This window comes from Ylistrum balloti, unplaced genomic scaffold (genome assembly GCF_031769215.1).
Source record: "Ylistrum balloti isolate Yb309-2 unplaced genomic scaffold, AGI_CSIRO_Ybal_v1 Utg371318, whole genome shotgun sequence".
NCBI lineage: Eukaryota > Metazoa > Mollusca > Bivalvia > Pectinida > Pectinidae > Ylistrum > Ylistrum balloti.
In genome coordinates, this window is record NW_026782703.1 from 254,975 (window position 1) to 272,652 (window position 17,678).

At 33.7% G+C, this 17,678-nt stretch overlaps 1 protein-coding gene across 1 annotated transcript; it reads right to left on the reverse strand.

Moving 5' to 3' along the window:
- Nucleotides 1-1,223: 1,223 nt before the first annotated feature.
- LOC132561990 (cytoplasmic protein NCK2-like) lies at nt 1,224-16,321 on the reverse strand. The gene is made up of 3 exons (XM_060226716.1): nt 15,999-16,321; nt 2,570-3,621; nt 1,224-2,229 (listed from the first exon to the last, which is right to left on the reverse strand). The coding sequence occupies exons 2-3, from the start codon at nt 3,590-3,592 to the stop codon at nt 2,023-2,025; spliced, it is 1,230 nt and encodes a 409-aa protein (XP_060082699.1). The 5' UTR covers nt 3,593-3,621; nt 15,999-16,321; the 3' UTR covers nt 1,224-2,022.
- Between the last annotated feature and the right edge of the window lie 1,357 nt (nt 16,322-17,678).

Here is a 17,678-nt window from a genome sequence, read left to right on the forward strand (position 1 = left end):
ATAAGCAAAGATGTTCTATCACAAGTCAGGTTCATGTTTGATTTCTAATTAAAAATCAATGTACCTTTTCCTAAATCAAATGAAGCTACAATGTAAAATCTCCTAACAAAATCAACATATATCTCATTTTGTAACCAACATTTTGAGTCATTTTGAAGTTTGAATTCTAGCCATATTTATCACATACCTTACCAATGTTTAATTTGCTGATCATCTTCTGAAAGGGTTATTTCCCTTCCACAAATAACAGTCAAAATGTCATCAATGAATGCTGATTAACAAATTAAAATTGAAAGTTTTTGGACAGGAGGAGGAAAAATATATCATAAACGTATTAAGCTCTTATCCAGCTTTAGAAAGCAAGACTCATACTGTAACATGCTGATGATGATATATATATATATATACAGTATCTCCCCAGTATAATTAAATGGTAAATCACTGGGGTTTTTTGTCTTCATGATTCCAATGACTAAGATAATTCGCTAGAAGGATTAAACGCAAATCAAAATATTGCAAGACACACAAGTGATCTATAAGTATGATGGCAGGATTTTCAGCTCTGATCTATCAAATGTGTACTGGTATTGATAAATAATGACCTATTTAACATTTAATCATATATATTTACTTATATAAGGAGTCATTTTCATGGTTTCCATTCTCAAATTCAACTAATCTTGTTTTCTGTATTGCTAAACATGAGAGCTTTAAATCTTGGTGAGAAGAAAAAAAGCACAGAAAAAACAAAAGAAACTAAAACTGAAGTATGCTATGTCCTATTCTCTTAAATTTACACAGGGTGATGAATGTGAGAATGGAAACCCGAGTTCTGTACATATATATATAATATATAAATACCTACAAATACACAGCGCTAGTGACACAAGAATATAAATTCAACTTTGTTCAGGATACATGTATAATATTTAATCATGCTGAAATGTTGATGACTAAGATGTGTGTTAATTATTGTCAATTAAAATTAATCGTCAAGACTTCCATCCACAGATATGAAATCACAAGCCTTATAATTAAGGTGTGCACAAATGCCAAATACCAACAGTCCTAGCATTCTATATGTGAAAGATGCTAATTTTTTTTAAAAGATTGTTTCAACTTTGTAAATCAAGCAACCAAGCAACTAAAATTTCTAGGACAAAATATGTTATTACAGAGAATACACTTCTAAGAAAAGTATAAAGTATACTTATCCAGTTTAATTGCAATCTGTTCTAAATGATTTGATCTAATTTGAGGAAAAAGCACAAGAAATTCAATTACCAAAATATGATAGATTTTTTTGTATGAAGGCAGCTTAATTAGGCAAGAAGCTTTAGAACTATGGTGTAATCTAAAACATGGGTAAACACTGTGACACTAAACAATGCTTATGTAAAACTTGTTTTAAAAAAATGACAAAAAACTAAATTCTAATGATAATGACCTAAATAAAGTTTCTTTTAATTTTCTTGATTTGTTTACCAGGCACAAAGACAACAATGAATCACATCTCTACAGGACCCTTTTAACCATGTATTCCCATTTTCATGTTTCTTTTGTAATCAATGTTAAAATTGATTTCACAACAATCTACTTATAGATGGGAGTATTCACTTTCTAGAACTTTATCCGTTTGCCAAAAACCAGAACATCATCTGAAACTTCGAAATTCAATTAATCCAAAAAGTCTGACATCACTAATTTGAGTACTCGGGTAAACAATTTCAAGCTTATCCAGAATCCTGAACACGCTTCTTAATAATCTTCTATTTAGAAAGTGAAACTTTTCTATGAAGATAAATATTGTATATATAAGTAAACTAGATCCTTATGTAGGTGCTAAACACAAACACATGGAGAATGATATGACTGTTACCTTCACTGTGTGCACATGATTAATGATGGGATGAAAGGTCTGACACAATTAATACAATAGCCTCTCATTCCAAAAGAGTAACAACTCCAAAGGGATGAAAGCTTCCACACAATTGAATGTCCCCACCCCCCTATAGGGTACCGTTAGAACTCTGAGGGATACACAAATGCTTTGACAAGGTAGAGTTTTTCATTTTCTTGCTTGAATATTGGATGTCTTTTATAATGCTCTATCAACTCGTCCAGAGAGCTAAATTTCTGTTGGCCGATCTGGTACAAGTTGTCATTCACTTGAACACGAAAGTGTTTATTTCTTTCACTTGCTTTTAACACCACAGTAAAGTTCCCAGCCTGAAAAAATAAAAATTATACATATTATCTATCATCTGAAATACTAAAAATGGCAAATACTCTTCTTTGTAAATTAATGACTGCGTGTAGGATTTAAAAAATAGGTTTATCATGTACATCTAATTTTCAAGTGAGACTTATTAAGCTACAGTATAGCTACATAGTGAAGGAAGGCAAATCTATAACAGGATCCCATCAAAATCTTAAAATCCCTGAAAAGAATCCAGATACATATATAGATGTACCTATATAGGGTACATGCAACTTTAACACTGATTATGATACCAAACTAAATTACTGTTATCTATCATTCTACATTTCAATGTTACAGTGTACTTACGGCAGATTCACTATCACGGATAAGAAAATCTCCTTCATCTGCAAACTTTTTCAACACATCCTCACATTCTTGCCGAGTAATTTTACCATAGTACCAGTCTTTCTCTGCCATGGGACCAGATACACGGAATTGTTTCCTATTGCCAACAACACTCAGATTTGAGGCGTTGGATAGACTACTTGTGGATTGGGACTGCGGTGTACACGAGCTTGTGTTTGTGGCGGTTTCTCCCTCACTGTCCTCAACAGTCTGTACGTAATTCCGTGGCACAAGACCTGCCTCCCCACGCCCATTTCGTGCCTTCCACCACTCCGGATCAACAGAAGGCTTTTCTATGATCACTAACCTTTCACCTTTTTCAAAACTAAGTTCCTCCGGATTTGTACTATTGAAGGGACATATCGTAGTGACAGTTTCTTGTGTATCTGGTTCTGGAAGTGGAGGTTGGGGGCATTCCAGAGCAGCAGCCGAAGTGTACATGGTCCCATCATTTTCTGACTGTTCTAAATCAACATAATTCGATGGAAACCACCCTGTTGTTATATTATCTGCTTTCCTACCTTTCCACCAGCCATCGGAAGATTTTTCTAAAACCATCACTCTTTCACCTTTTGTAAGCGACAGTTCATCTGGTTGCTGTGCGGCATATGTAAACTTTGATATGGCTGGGGAAGGGTCACATATTTGAACGTCACTACTAGTACTGTTTTGGTCACTTCCTGTATCACCATTTCGACTTACCATGGGACTTGTAACTGTTACTTTGCCCTCCCCTTTATTTTTTCGACCAAGGGTATTGCGCAAACTCGTGAGAAACTTTGATGTCTTGGAACGCTTCACAAAATTAGATGGCACAAAGCCTGATTTATTGCGACTGTTTTGGACTTTCCACCAGCCCCGAGTGTCGTCCAGAAGAACAAGTTTCTCATTCTTTTTTATGTCGAGTTCTTGAGCATTCTCCGCCTTGTAGTCATACTTAGCGATGACAATTTGCTCCTCAGCCATGTCGGATGAAGTGGGCATTAGTTACTGGTATGTGAGAACAGCCACATCTGAAACAAAGACAGACGCTGATTAGTTTTTATCCCACATAATTTGTACAAATCAATCAAATGCCATACAAGTGACATAACCAGGATTCAGTATAGTATAAATCTCTAATTACATAATATTACAATGTCTAATAAATGAAAATCAATGGCTACCGTATGTTGGTTATATTCAAACAATGAAGTTAAATTCATTTCATAATAACATTCATAATAACATTTGAAGAAAATACTGGATAATTTTTCCTAAAACAAAAAGCAATCACCCTGAGGCTATATCAAACACAGAAATCAAACATTAGCATCATGATGGTCAATGGTGAATCAACAGGGGAACAGACGAATTTATATCTCAAAAGATAATCCAAAACAATAGCAATGAAATATGGCCTACATTAGCCAAAGCAAAAAATAAAACAGATTTTTTTAATGTTCCATTTTTTCCCTTTTTTTTTTAAAGATTATTATACAATGTAAAACAGTATACTATTTCCACTATATCTAATGTATATCACAGCTTCTTAATATTGTATATGTATTAGCACTATGACTGATGCATATCATTAGTTATAATTACAAAATGTATCAGTATATATACACCTAATGCAATTATCAACAGATCTGTTGAACACAATGTCCCTAATAAAATCTACTACAATCTGAATATGCTTATTGGTTCTATGTATACATTCAATGCCTCTACTAGAATTTGAACGCGAGACCTCTAGCTTAATATAGTCTTGTGCTCAAAAAAGGCTAAAAAAAAAAGATTCCTCTAACTGAAAGATATACAATTTGGCATTAATATTTTATCAGGGTTATATCAGAATTAATTGCTAAGCAGAATCTACATTGCAATGGTGACTGTTAGAAATAAAGGAAATCACAATTTGGAGTGACTATGTATGGTAGCAAAACATACTATCACGATAGTATTTCAATAGTGAAAATTGCAATGATATTGCGATACTATCATAATAGGTCTTAAAATTCAAAGGCCTTTTTTTTCTCTACACCAGAAATAAAAAGGCACCCAATAAATGTATCAAAATACTCTAATTAGCATTCCAAAAAATCAATTACTTGAAATGAAAACTTGCAATTAATAAAATGAAATCAGACAAATAACCGTACAGATAATAAATCATAAATGTTTCAGGTAAAACAAAACAATTTTGAACTTTCCACATTTTGAACAATTGAAACTCGAACCTTCCATTTCCTTTTAAAGAAAACTATTTCATAAGTAACAATTAACCGTGTCATAGATCTAGATTGGCATTCTCTGGGAAGGATGGTTGTAAAAAGCGTAAAAAACAGACACAGAGTGAAAGAAATCGACCCCTAAATCAAATGCACAATTACAAACTCAGTGATACATCTTGCTTTCAAATTAGACTTTTAACAATAAATAGTTGGATACATTGTCACAACAGATATCAACTTACAAATTATGAACTTATTGTTATAGAGAACAAAGTTATCACAATATGTCAACAAATTTACTGATCCTTACACCACTATCCACAACAGAAATTCTTTAATCTTTGAAAATTTTAAAGATTAACAATTACAAATAATTTTAAATATGTTGTGGTCTTCTGGTATAATTAGACCATTAACAAATATAAGGTACATTTACATTTCAGCTGTGAAATGCCCGTAACAAGTTAATTCTCTTTTTATGTGTACAAACAATTTTATTATCCTTTACAAACATTATATGTCTGCAGCACTCCTATCAAAACACTTGAAAAACAAGAAGGATTTGCTATAAAGCATGCCAGTGCGACTTTATTACAGTACATTATTAATGCATGGTAAATCTCAAGTGTCCTCCAACATGACGAGGCACCAGTTTATGTCACGGTATTCCACCCGAGGATGTTTTCTTAAGTTGGGAGAGTCATATCAAGAACACCAGTCTCTAGTCAATATATTCTGCAATGATTATAGACACTTTAGCTTACTCAGACATATTTCAACATCAAGTTTCTCTCCTAAGCTCTTAAATTAAAATCTGAGACCATCAGTATATCTACTGATTCAAGCTAGCCCCCACCCCCTCACTCACCCCAACAAAAAACAAGAGGGCCACAGTCATCTGACAATCAATGAATGTATGGGCAAAAGGACAAACCACAGAATTGCAGATGGTGGTCTGACAAATCTGGTGAATTCCTACTATGATATTTCAGACAACATTTTATTTAAATCTATCAAAGCGTTAAGGAAGAATAGATTTTTGAAGCAAAATCATCAACTAACTTTCCCAGTTGGGGCCTCATTCCCAGGTTCGTAGGGGTCAAAACAACTTTCTGAATTTAAGAAATGATAACCCACCTGCAACAATGTTTCAGATCAAATTTAGTTGGAGTTTACCCAAGGTATTAAGAAGGAGTAGAGTTTTACAGCAAAATCATTGACTAACTTCCCCTTTTGTAGCCCCTTCCCTCAGTCTCTTAGAACCTACTTTCTGAATTTAAGAATGATTCTCCACCCTCAATGATGTTTCAGACCAAAAAATGGTTGAAATTCATTCAAGGATTAAGGAAGAGTACCATTTTGAAGCAAGATATTGACTAACTTCTCCATTTGAGGCCCCGCCCCTTAGGGTCAAATCATTTTTCTGAATTTAAGAATAAATTGCCCAACTCTATTGATGTTTCAGACAAAATTTGAATGAAATTCATTTCAGCATTGAGAAAGTAACATTTTAAAGCAAAATATAGACTAACTTCCCCATTTGGAGTTGAGTCACGTCCCAAAGTCCCCAGGGGTCAAATCAATTTTTGGAATGTAAGAAATGATTCTCTACCCACAATGATATTTCAGACCACATTTGGTTTCAAATCCATTCAAGTAATAAGGAAGAACAGTGTTTTGAAGCAAAATTATTGACTAATTTTCCCGTTTGGTGCACCACTCATCCTCCGGTCCCTAGGGGTCAAATTTAGGGAAACAATAACCCACCTTCAATAATGTTTCACACCAAATTTGGTTGAAATCAGGTACCAATGAGCTAAAAATGGAGTAAATAGGGAAACTGAACAATAATCAGGTATCAGTAAAATAGAGTAAATAGTGAAGCTAAATGATAATCAGGTACCAGCTGTGATAATAGTGAAAATTTCACATACATGTATATGTAAAATGTACTAAAAATGGTTGAAGACTCCACTTTTATCTTATGGGGTACTTCAGTGGAACCAATTTAATTCTAATATTTAGTTCTGACTCATAAAAATCCCCCAAATACTACTGGTGTTATAAGTGGAGATGTAAGCTAATTACCAGGTACTGTTAAAACTTGCATAGAGCAGCAACAGATTCAAACACTAATCATTAAGCATTATATATTCAGTATATACTGGTATATAACACAATCCGGTCATAGCAATGACTGACTGCCAATATATATATATGAATCTACAACATTCCCTCCAATATCAGTGATACGGTCTCTGTCACTGAGCAGTATATATATACTCTCTAGCACAGCCCCCTAGTGCTAACTACTATCTGGTCTTCACATGTAGCTGTATACCACTTTTGAAGTAGACACACACACATAATCCTGAAAAACCCATTTTGTTACCCCTGCAATCGGTAAATCAATCTGCCATCCAACACTTGTTTGCACGGCATCGCTTTTTACATCATATGAGGCTAATACATGGGAATACCAAGATTACCACAAGGGGTGGAAATAAATTTAAATAGAATGCTCTCCCCACAATCGGCCCCTATGAAGCCACTTGCCCCATTGATAAAAGTTGGAACCATGTCTTGTAACACGATCTCTCTGTGCCTAGGCAGTACTAAGATAGGCACCAAAACACCACAGGGTAGAAGTATGTCAAAGAATTCAGTGCGCATCAAAACTAAATTCCACAACTACTAGACCAACAGCTATCTCTCCTGTTGCTCAGATAAAAATGGGTATACTTTCTTTTGATATCTGTTATGGCCAAAAACACCAATGCAAAACTGGAAACTGCTGTTATATTTCATGACTGGTAAAAATCATAAGAGCAATGTATCAAACTTTTATATTTGTTTAAGTATGACACATTATAGCAATCAACAGCAGTTAATACATTCCTGTATTTGAATACAGTATACAGTCTTGCGAATGTTGTATTCTTCAAGAATTAAGCCAACATATTGTTGTTTTTCTTTTTTATTTATTCTTTTTTATTTGGGGGGGGGGGGGGGCAGGGGAGGGGCTTATTAGAAGACAATATCTTAATTAACATTTGTGTATCTACATAGTTATGGGTGGGCTAAACTTATTACTAGCTGTAGAGTGATTGTTGAATAAATACAGCAGGTACTCCGCTGTAAATATACACATCCATATCTTTAAAAATTATCTCACATGTCTATTCCATTTCCTCATGCTCAACTGGAGTTATCATCACATCATTACAAACCTGACCAAAATAGAAAACTACTGCAGTATTCCTTAAATAGCCCACTAGTGTTTTGATAACCATCATATTCAGTAATTCATTTTTTCTCCACTCACATATCAAATTATTGGTAGTCATCATTTTATTTTTTGCACCGATTGAATGCAAATATATTATTAATGATTTATTAATTAGATAAAAATGGCACAAACATTACAAATGACAATTTTAAAAATTCATTTCTAAATAAATTCACTATATGAAATTCATGTAACTTTTTGAAGATTTTTTAATATCGTTTATATGACCTGTACTCAATCAATAACATGCAAGTTATCTGTTCTAATGAAAATCCTACCAGCATCAATGGAAGACTAATTGATTACATGAACCTGGTGATGATATGTGTAATCAAAGTATTGCTGGGAGTTTGTCACACAGAGTAACTTGGATAGTGATACTCATGGCTGCTCATAATTTGCTATCTTTTTTATGGTAATGTATTTTATTCTTTGATTATTCAAATTATACCATGCAAGGAAAAAGATATGCAAATGTACAATATGGCCACTTGACCTTTCACATAGAATATGATATTGATGTCTTGAACCCATATACAGCCAATCGTAAACTGAACTACTATAGTACTTGTACTTGGACTGTTGAACTTTTCAAATAAAATATGCAATGTACAGAGTACACCTATGTGGAACTTTCACACCAAATTCTGGAAGGAAAGATCAATCAATCACTTCAATTTTTGAAAATGGTAATAACAAACTTTTCAAATTCAACATTAGTCAATTGCAAACATGTAATTATAATCAAAATTTTTAATCTTTTAAAATCTGGCCAATCAAACCGCCCTTCTGTAACTGTTTTTTTTTTTTTTTGTTTTTTTTTTTTTGTTTCTTTATAAAACATGGTTGTAAGATAAATTATAGAGTTAAACACAATATGCCTTTAGCAGTTTGATGATAAAATCAATATTTCTTGCCTGAAAAGACACCAATGAAGTTTCCACATTGTCAATACTACTAAGGTAATAAAAGCCTATATGCTAAACCAATTTCCCTCCCCAACTTTTTCTGATTTGTAAAAGATTTCATAGATTTCTCCTTGAGGCACTATCATTTAACATTTTTTCATTTTCACTTCCTATGGAGAGGAGATGTTGTCGACCCCTTATGATTTTATGTTCCCTCAATCACCTGTTTTTATCTCTGCTCTCCAAACACACACGTTACATCACATTTCAGTGATAGTTTCACTGCTCCTCAAGATCTATGATATGTTCTGTATAACTTGTGATGATCGACCCATCAAACTATCATCAGGTTCTCTCCATCTATATATATAGTAAACAAAAAGGCACATGGTCTTACATCTGATTGCAAGGTCAGGAATTCATATAAATTTATTTAAGTTTTAACTGTTTTTTGGTCTTCAAAAATAAAGAGCTGGACTTTAATATGTTTTAAAACTATTGTATTAGAGAATAACATGTTATAATAAGATATGAGCGTCACAGTGGCTAAGGCCCCTGACCATCTTTATCATCACAAGGCCTCCACCTTTGGGTCACAGGACGAGGCCTATGTGGAGCAGTCGCCAGTTACTGACTACAGGTTGATGGTTTTTCTCTGGAAACTCTGGCTTTCCTCCACCACCTAAACCCGGACATCCTTTAATGACACTGGCTGTTAATAGGATGTAAAACAAAATAAATAAAGTATAATATGTATATATCCTGATAATGTGTTATGGAAATATATCATGTCAGCACATACATCTGCCTTGATCAAGAGGTGGGCTTATTACAGAACAGCCTTATAACATTTGTTGGCATTTCTACTGAAACTGTTACTGAATAGTTTATGAATTATAAAAAGACAAATGGGCTTGTCAGATAATACAGTAACCTATATATAGTCTTCTAAATATCAGAGCTCAATAGTGACAAAACTCAGTCCAAACAAAACTAAATAAACATTGCTGAACCCATTTGAATGATACAAAATCAAGCTTGTGAAAATAAATTGGAGTTCAAACTATCAGAATTGACACATTTCCCAAAATCTAGACAAAGTATAACTACAAATTGGTAATGGCCTGTCCTCAAAAAATATTTCTATTACGATGGTTATTTCATGAAACAGTCAGTGTTTATGTTAATTAACTGTTTAGAAATCACAGATTTAATTTTGTTCTTCATCAGGTAGGACATTGATGTTTACGAAGTATATCTTTATCCTTATACAATTATCTATTTAATATAACAGACAGGTATGGTCTATATATATATATATATATCTTATCAAAATATGTAGTGAAACACTGTTCTGTTAAAAAAATACACATGTAGACAATGTATGGTCCTTTTACCATTGCTTGTAGTACATAGTTGTGGTCATTGTTAAGAGATCACATGGGACAATTACTTTGACATCTACATCCTTATAAATAGTTAGGTATAGGTACAATTTCATATATAAGCGTATGAGCTTCCCTTTTTTTCTATCCTGTCAATGTCCACATATCAGCCACACTGTTATACAAGAGATCCCAGAGGGATCTTGGCGCCCACCATTTGAGGATCTGTTTTCAGTTCTTGAAGATTTGTTTATTTTTTTCTGTTTGTAACAGGTGTTGTAAATGTTCATGAACTGGTCTTCATTGAATGTACTCAATGATGGCACAAGATATTTTTATTAAGCACCTATTAGCAAATATCATTTGAAAAAGATCCCAAAGTATTATTAGATAGCAGTCAGTTACAGGTGGATAATGGACAATATGCTTGTGCTGTATTACTGTCGACATCCAAGATGGCTGCCTGTGGGCCACCTTGATTTCAAATCAGTCCAAAAAAGGTACAATGCACAACTAGGGACCAAGGGAAACCAATATCTATGAAATATCAGAAGGATCCATCCAGTACTTCCTCAGATATAGCAGTAACAAGATTTTACTCTCAAAATCCAAGATGGCTGCCTGTCAGCCATCTTGATTTCGGATCAGTCCAAAAAGGTATAATGCACAATTTGGAACCAAAGGGAACCTGCATATGAAATTTGAGAAAGATCCATCCAGTACTTTCCAAGATATAGCAGTAACAAACTTTTACATTCAAAATCCAAGATGGCCACCTGTCGGCCATCTTGAATTCAAATCAGTCCAAAAAAGGTACAATGCACAACTAGGGACCAAGGGGAAACTGCATATGAAATTTGAGAAAGATCCATCCAGTACTTTCCAAGAAATAGCAGTAACAAACTTTTACTTCCAAAATCCAAGATGGCCACCTGTCGGCCATCTTGAACTCGAATCAGTCCAAAAAAGGTACAATGCACAACTAGGGACCAAGGGGAAACTGCATATGAAATTTGAGAAAGATCCACCCAGTACTTTTCCAGAAATAGCGGTAACAAACTTTTACTTCCAAAATCCAAGATGGCCACCTGTCGGCCATCTTGAATGCGAATCAGTTCAAAAAAGGTACAATGCACAACTAGGGACCAAGGGGAAACTGCATATGAAATTTGAGAAAGATCCATCCAGTACTTTCCAAGAAATAGCAGTAACAAACTTTTACTTCCAAAATCCAAGATGGCCACCTGTCGGCCATCTTGAATTCGAATCAGTCCAAAAAAGGTACAATGCACAACTAGGGACCAAGGGGAAACTGCATATGAAATTTGAGAAAGATCCATCCAGTACTTTTCCAGAAATAGCGGTAACAAACTTTTACTTCCAATATCCAAGATGGCCACCTGTCGGCCATCTTGAATGCGAATCAGTTCAAAAAAGGTACAATGCACAACTAGGGACCAAGGGGAACCTGCATATGAAATTTGAGAAAGATCCATCCAGTACTTTTCCAGAAATAGCGGTAACAAAAATTGTTTACGGACGGACGGACCACGGACGCAGGGCGATTTGAATAACCCACCATCTATTAGATAGATGGTGGGCTAATAAGCTGCACACAAGGATAAAAATGTGCAGCTTATAATCCAGAAAATACAGTAATCATTATACCTTGGTGTTTTACTGATACTTGACTTTACTAATATACACTGTACCTCTGTTAATTGATAGTATACCAGTAGACAGTGTGCAAGGAAAACCCAAGACGGGGCCAACATGCTGGCCCCTTAAAGCTGAAATTAATACCTCTGTTTTTCCCATTTTCTAGCAATCACATTAAGCTAAGGTGGCCTTTCCTATTTTTGACATTGACAAAAACTTGCTGAAAATGACTCCATGCTCTCAACTACGACAATTTTCCTTTGTATGTAGACAATCTACATCCATAAGTGAACATTTGTATGCTCTTTGTTTATCCTTATGTATATACCAAAGTGCCAGCTGTGTAAATGTTTGACCAATAATAGTATCATCAGATAACAACAATTACCTATAATGAAAAAGAGATATATGTCCAGGTCCTAAATTGTTTATGTGATACAACTGAAACTGATCCTTGATTCTAAAAACATCACCTTGTCCTGCTCAAGATAACAGATCCCTAAAACATTGAATATCAAAATTCAGCAGCAATCAAAATCATCTACAATGATATACACCATTATCTTAGTGTCACAACTACATATCCTAATATCTGGACATTCAATTGACCTTTGACATTTGCCAATTTTAGAAGAAAAGCCACAAGTATGAAGGGTCAAATGTGCTAGATAAGCATGTCACTTCAAATCCATGAGTCTAATCTGATTTGAACTCTCACACCCTGTTTTGGGACTGGGGCCTGGGGCCCTTAGAATTGGGAAAAATAGCAACGTTTTCCTTAGAATTAGGAAAACTTGGGGTCTAAATTGGGAAAAAAAAGATACTATTTTGCATTGGGAATTCGGTCCCAAATCTGGCAGATCGAGAGCTCTGTATAAGTACACTTCCTGCAGACTTTTGTTTTAATATATACCAATTTTTTTCATCTATGTACATGAACATTCATCAACCAGTTTACATATGTCACAATAATGTCCATGTAATATTATAGGTCAAAACCACTATATTCACATTAAGTAGCTATAGCAGCAAACAGATTCTAAACCACTTTCTGCCTACCACTCATCAGTACCAGATCCTTATTCTTGGACATTGGTCAATAATTCATGAGTAGAGTACATTATTTGTGTGTATACATATGTAGGTGTAACCCTCCTGTAATCTGTGTACTATGTATGTGATACCAAAGTGGTTGTAGTAATGGAAAGGTAATGGTCTATATCAACAAATAATACCACATTCAAACCAATGAACAGACCGATCTCGGACCAAACTACGACACCAACGAAACAATGGAGTGGTGAAAATTACAGAATTTTTATTTCCAATTGTTGAAAGTGAGAATTGAATTTTCAATACATGATACTGATTACAAATGGGTTCCATCACAGCAGCATTCTGACATTTATTTACTTTTATTTTTTTTTCTTTGGTATGCAGATATTAGACGTTGACATTTTTGTCAGAAATCTAAATAAAGAAATATCCCCAATTAAAGAATTTTTGTAAAAAGCTGAAGATTCAGACAAAAGAAATATTCTCAAAATTAAATGAATAACAATATAATGATTTTAATATTTCCATTTCCTCTCCTTTCAATATTTACCTGTATGGTCATGTATGAACTGCTTTACCTGAATAATTTATTAATATTCATGAGCAGATACAGTGTGCAGCATATGCTAAAAGCATATATATTACTCATTACATTGAAGAAGGCAAAAAAGGATATATACATATGGAGCCAGAGATGATTGTTTGATGAAATAGTTATTTGGTGTATATACAAGAGCTATAATGGAATTGTACTGTAACTGTCCAATACCATGTTAGAGTTTCTTTATATTTTGTGTTCGACATATAGAACAGTCAGTAGGTAAATCATAACATTTTATATTATTTTTTCTATTCTTTTATATATAAACTACACAACTTGTTCCACAAATATACCAAACAGTGAGTGAATTCAGGCACATGATCTGTTTTATGTTTTATATCTGTTTGGAAACATTCTACTATCATCTGGTAAACCATGACTATACCAAATCAGATCTCATTAAAACATAAACTCTACTGTACCCAATAAAAACATTATCTCCCAATATGAAATAATTCATTCAATTAACATTTCATTCCAGCGATATGAGTTATGAACATGATGAACTTTCAGATGAGTAATGATCATGTTGAATTTCCAATCTGATTCAAAAAGACCTTCATACCTATTGACAAATCTGAAATGACAAACATTATTCCATTTGCTTTATAACATTAGCGTGTTACATAACATCTAAGCTGAATGTATGTGACCAAGCACATATACACGTCATGTATGTATATACTGTATTTTATATATATGCTATCTGGTTTAGACAATGGGACAGCAAATATCATTCTTTGTCTAAATTTACAACTGGTATGAATCTAAGTTTGTTTTGAGAGAGAATCTCTCAGCCAACCAGAACTATTTACGCCTACATTGTATAATTTTTGTTTTTTTTTCTTAAACATAAATTATTGATGATAATCTTGAAAATTTAGGTAACCAAAAACAATAACAATTAAAATTCATACTATTTCTGTTGCCAACTTTATCACAGAAAATTTGTATGGTTTCATTTTTAAAAGCTTTTATAAATATGTTGATATAGATAGTATATATGGATTGTATGGACTTGCACCAATATAGGTCAGTCAGCCATTGGTACTGGACAGTGTGTAATGCAACTATACATTGGTGAAATTAATCATTAATTTATTTCAAAGTATGTGTGATGTTTACACTCGGAATGTGACCTTTTTAATTCCTTATCACTTTTGATATCTTATGATTAATCCTGGTTTACATTACTGAGATTTATAATTGAACCAAAAATCTGAAAGAAATAACCACCATGTCTTACCCATACTGATAAAGTGCAAGCAAATATGTTACTTACAGCTGATCAATTAATAATTGATGGAAAACAAATCAAAGGTTGTTTGAGAAATTGAGATGATGTGATTGATCAAGGGAATTTTTTTTGAGTGATTACCAACATTAGACATCAATCTTGGAGATCATTAGACATTTTAGGTGTTTATCCTTATACAACGGCATAATTGGTTTTGTATAACATTCTCAGTTCTGTATCAGAATCACTCTTCAAGTAAAATGAAAGTAGCAGAGAAGTGTATGGAAGATAATACAGTAGTGTTATTGTGTATGGTAAATTGGTAACCTACCAAGATGTGAACAACATTTCAAAGAAATATGGTCAATATATGAAAGACTAAGGTAACTGTTTCAAATCCAATTGGGTAAACATCACACAATACATCCTAAATAAAATGCCAATTAATATAACCATTGCATTGGTTGTCATTTTAATAAGATATTTTTTTCTTGTGAGTCCAAGCCCCCATTTCCAAATATGACCGGCTCCCACAGGGAAAGCAAGAGTCCAGGACTCAATTATTTGAGCACCAAATATCACTGAATACACACAAGTGTTATAAATTATGATTGTTATATTTTTAGTAACTTAAATTTTCGATGTTTACATCAACAATATTGATCATTAATATGTTTAAATGATGTTTTAAGTGACTAAAAAAATCTTTCACATGCCACTTCCTTTTTTATATATAAAATCTAAAATATCCGAAAAAGTTTAAACATTAGTAGGTAATGTACAAGGCCAATTGGAGATAGATCAATACATCTACTACAATATAACAGATAGATCGGCAGCATGTTTCCAAATGTCAAACTGTGATGACAAACCACCAACAGTGCATTTGTATGGATATCGATATATGTGCAAGTATAGCCTGTGACCTTTATCTGCCATCGATAGGTGTTGTTATCACCGATCGAAACCAGGAGGGGAAACTCCCAAAAACTAAACATGTCTGCTCAATACAAGTGGACACAATTTACCTGTTTCTTACCTGAAATCAATACATTTTACACACGTGCGTTGTGTTAGTTCCAGGCACGTGATTACCACAACTTCAATTTGTTTCTTATTTTCATGATGCCAAAATTTCCTGTGGTATCTTATCTCAGGTTCGGATGCTGACTCACTCAGACTCGAAAAGTGATGTCAGGTTCGTTCCCTGCAAACAGTTTACATGGCGAATGATACTAATCAAATCACATAGAACCGAAGTCCTTAATCTCCATATGATGTTTCTGTATGTGCCTGATATTCAATCGACGTCAAAATCCTTGGAATGAACGGTTAAAACAACTTTTCTGTCACTAAAGCTGGCTTTTGTGATCCTAACCCGCCATATTGTCAAAGAAAGTAGTTCTCGAGATGGAGTGCAATATATTCATACGCGAAGAGAAATTGCAAAATATTGTGATGGTTTACATTAGTTGCTGATAAATGTTAGATATACTCAGTCACTTGAGATAATCTGAATAGTATTAAATATTCTTTTTATGAAACACATAATATTAAACCACGCACTATTTTGACATCCGCGACGGTGTAGTACACGGAAGTTAAAAAAAGGTTTTGTAAACCAAAGGGGAGTAATCTATCTTTGAACCGCTGTCAATCATCGGATCTTGTGGCATGGAGTGATACTCCTCAGTGAACATGTATCAGTGGCTATATCTCTCTCTTATGAATCCGCCACTGTTTTATAGTTACATTTGCCATCATAAACACAATAGCAACTCAAACATTTATATAGGGCTATCGACACCTACTTCACTGTACCTTACAATAGGTGTAATACACAATGCACCCAATAACCTTTGCTTGGCCTGTCCGGGTAGCTGTAATCAGTTGCCGTGGGGAATACAAATCTAGTCTGATCACTTAACCTTACGTATTACGGATATATATGTTGATACATTTATGTCACCGTCTGTGTCAAAATGGTCACCAACACGTTTACAGCTAAATCGATCAGCCGACGTGGTTGTCCTTGGGCAACTCTGTAGAACTTGCTTTTGGATGAGATGCTACGAGCCTCCAGTATAATGTTGTTCAGTGGTGTAGCCACGGGCTACTACAATGAAACCCTGTGTAAAACAACTCTGGCGGTTCCATTTCCCGGAGATAATGTATAGATATTCAATATATCGTCTCTTTCAAGCAGGTTATCAAATTACTGTGAGACAAAAATTGTTTTTTATTATAATAAAGGTTAAGATTTGCAAAAAGTTTTGATATTCTAACATCTTGTAAGAATATAAATGTTCAAGCTATTGTTTATTCCATATCTTGTTTCTTATCCTAAATGTTGTGTTATGTTGTAATAATTGTGATGTTTACTTGAAAAAAAGAATTTTTGATTTATAGTACAAAACATGCGATTTTTGTTCAATATACTTTGTTTTATATGATAAACCCTGTGTTTTGTTTTGTACAAACTTATATTCTATATTCGAAATCTAATTGCTGCTTCAAATTAAATTAATGATAAAAGAACAATAAACATTGAACCTAACTATATGTATATCTAACATCAATATTTTCTATTTACTACGAAAAAAAAATACTAGTTGATCTATTTTTAAATGCACTTTAAAATTGCTGAAATAACCATTAACAAGGCTGAATTTACCAAAAAGGCCATCAAAACATGTAAAAAAAAAAACCGCTATCAAGT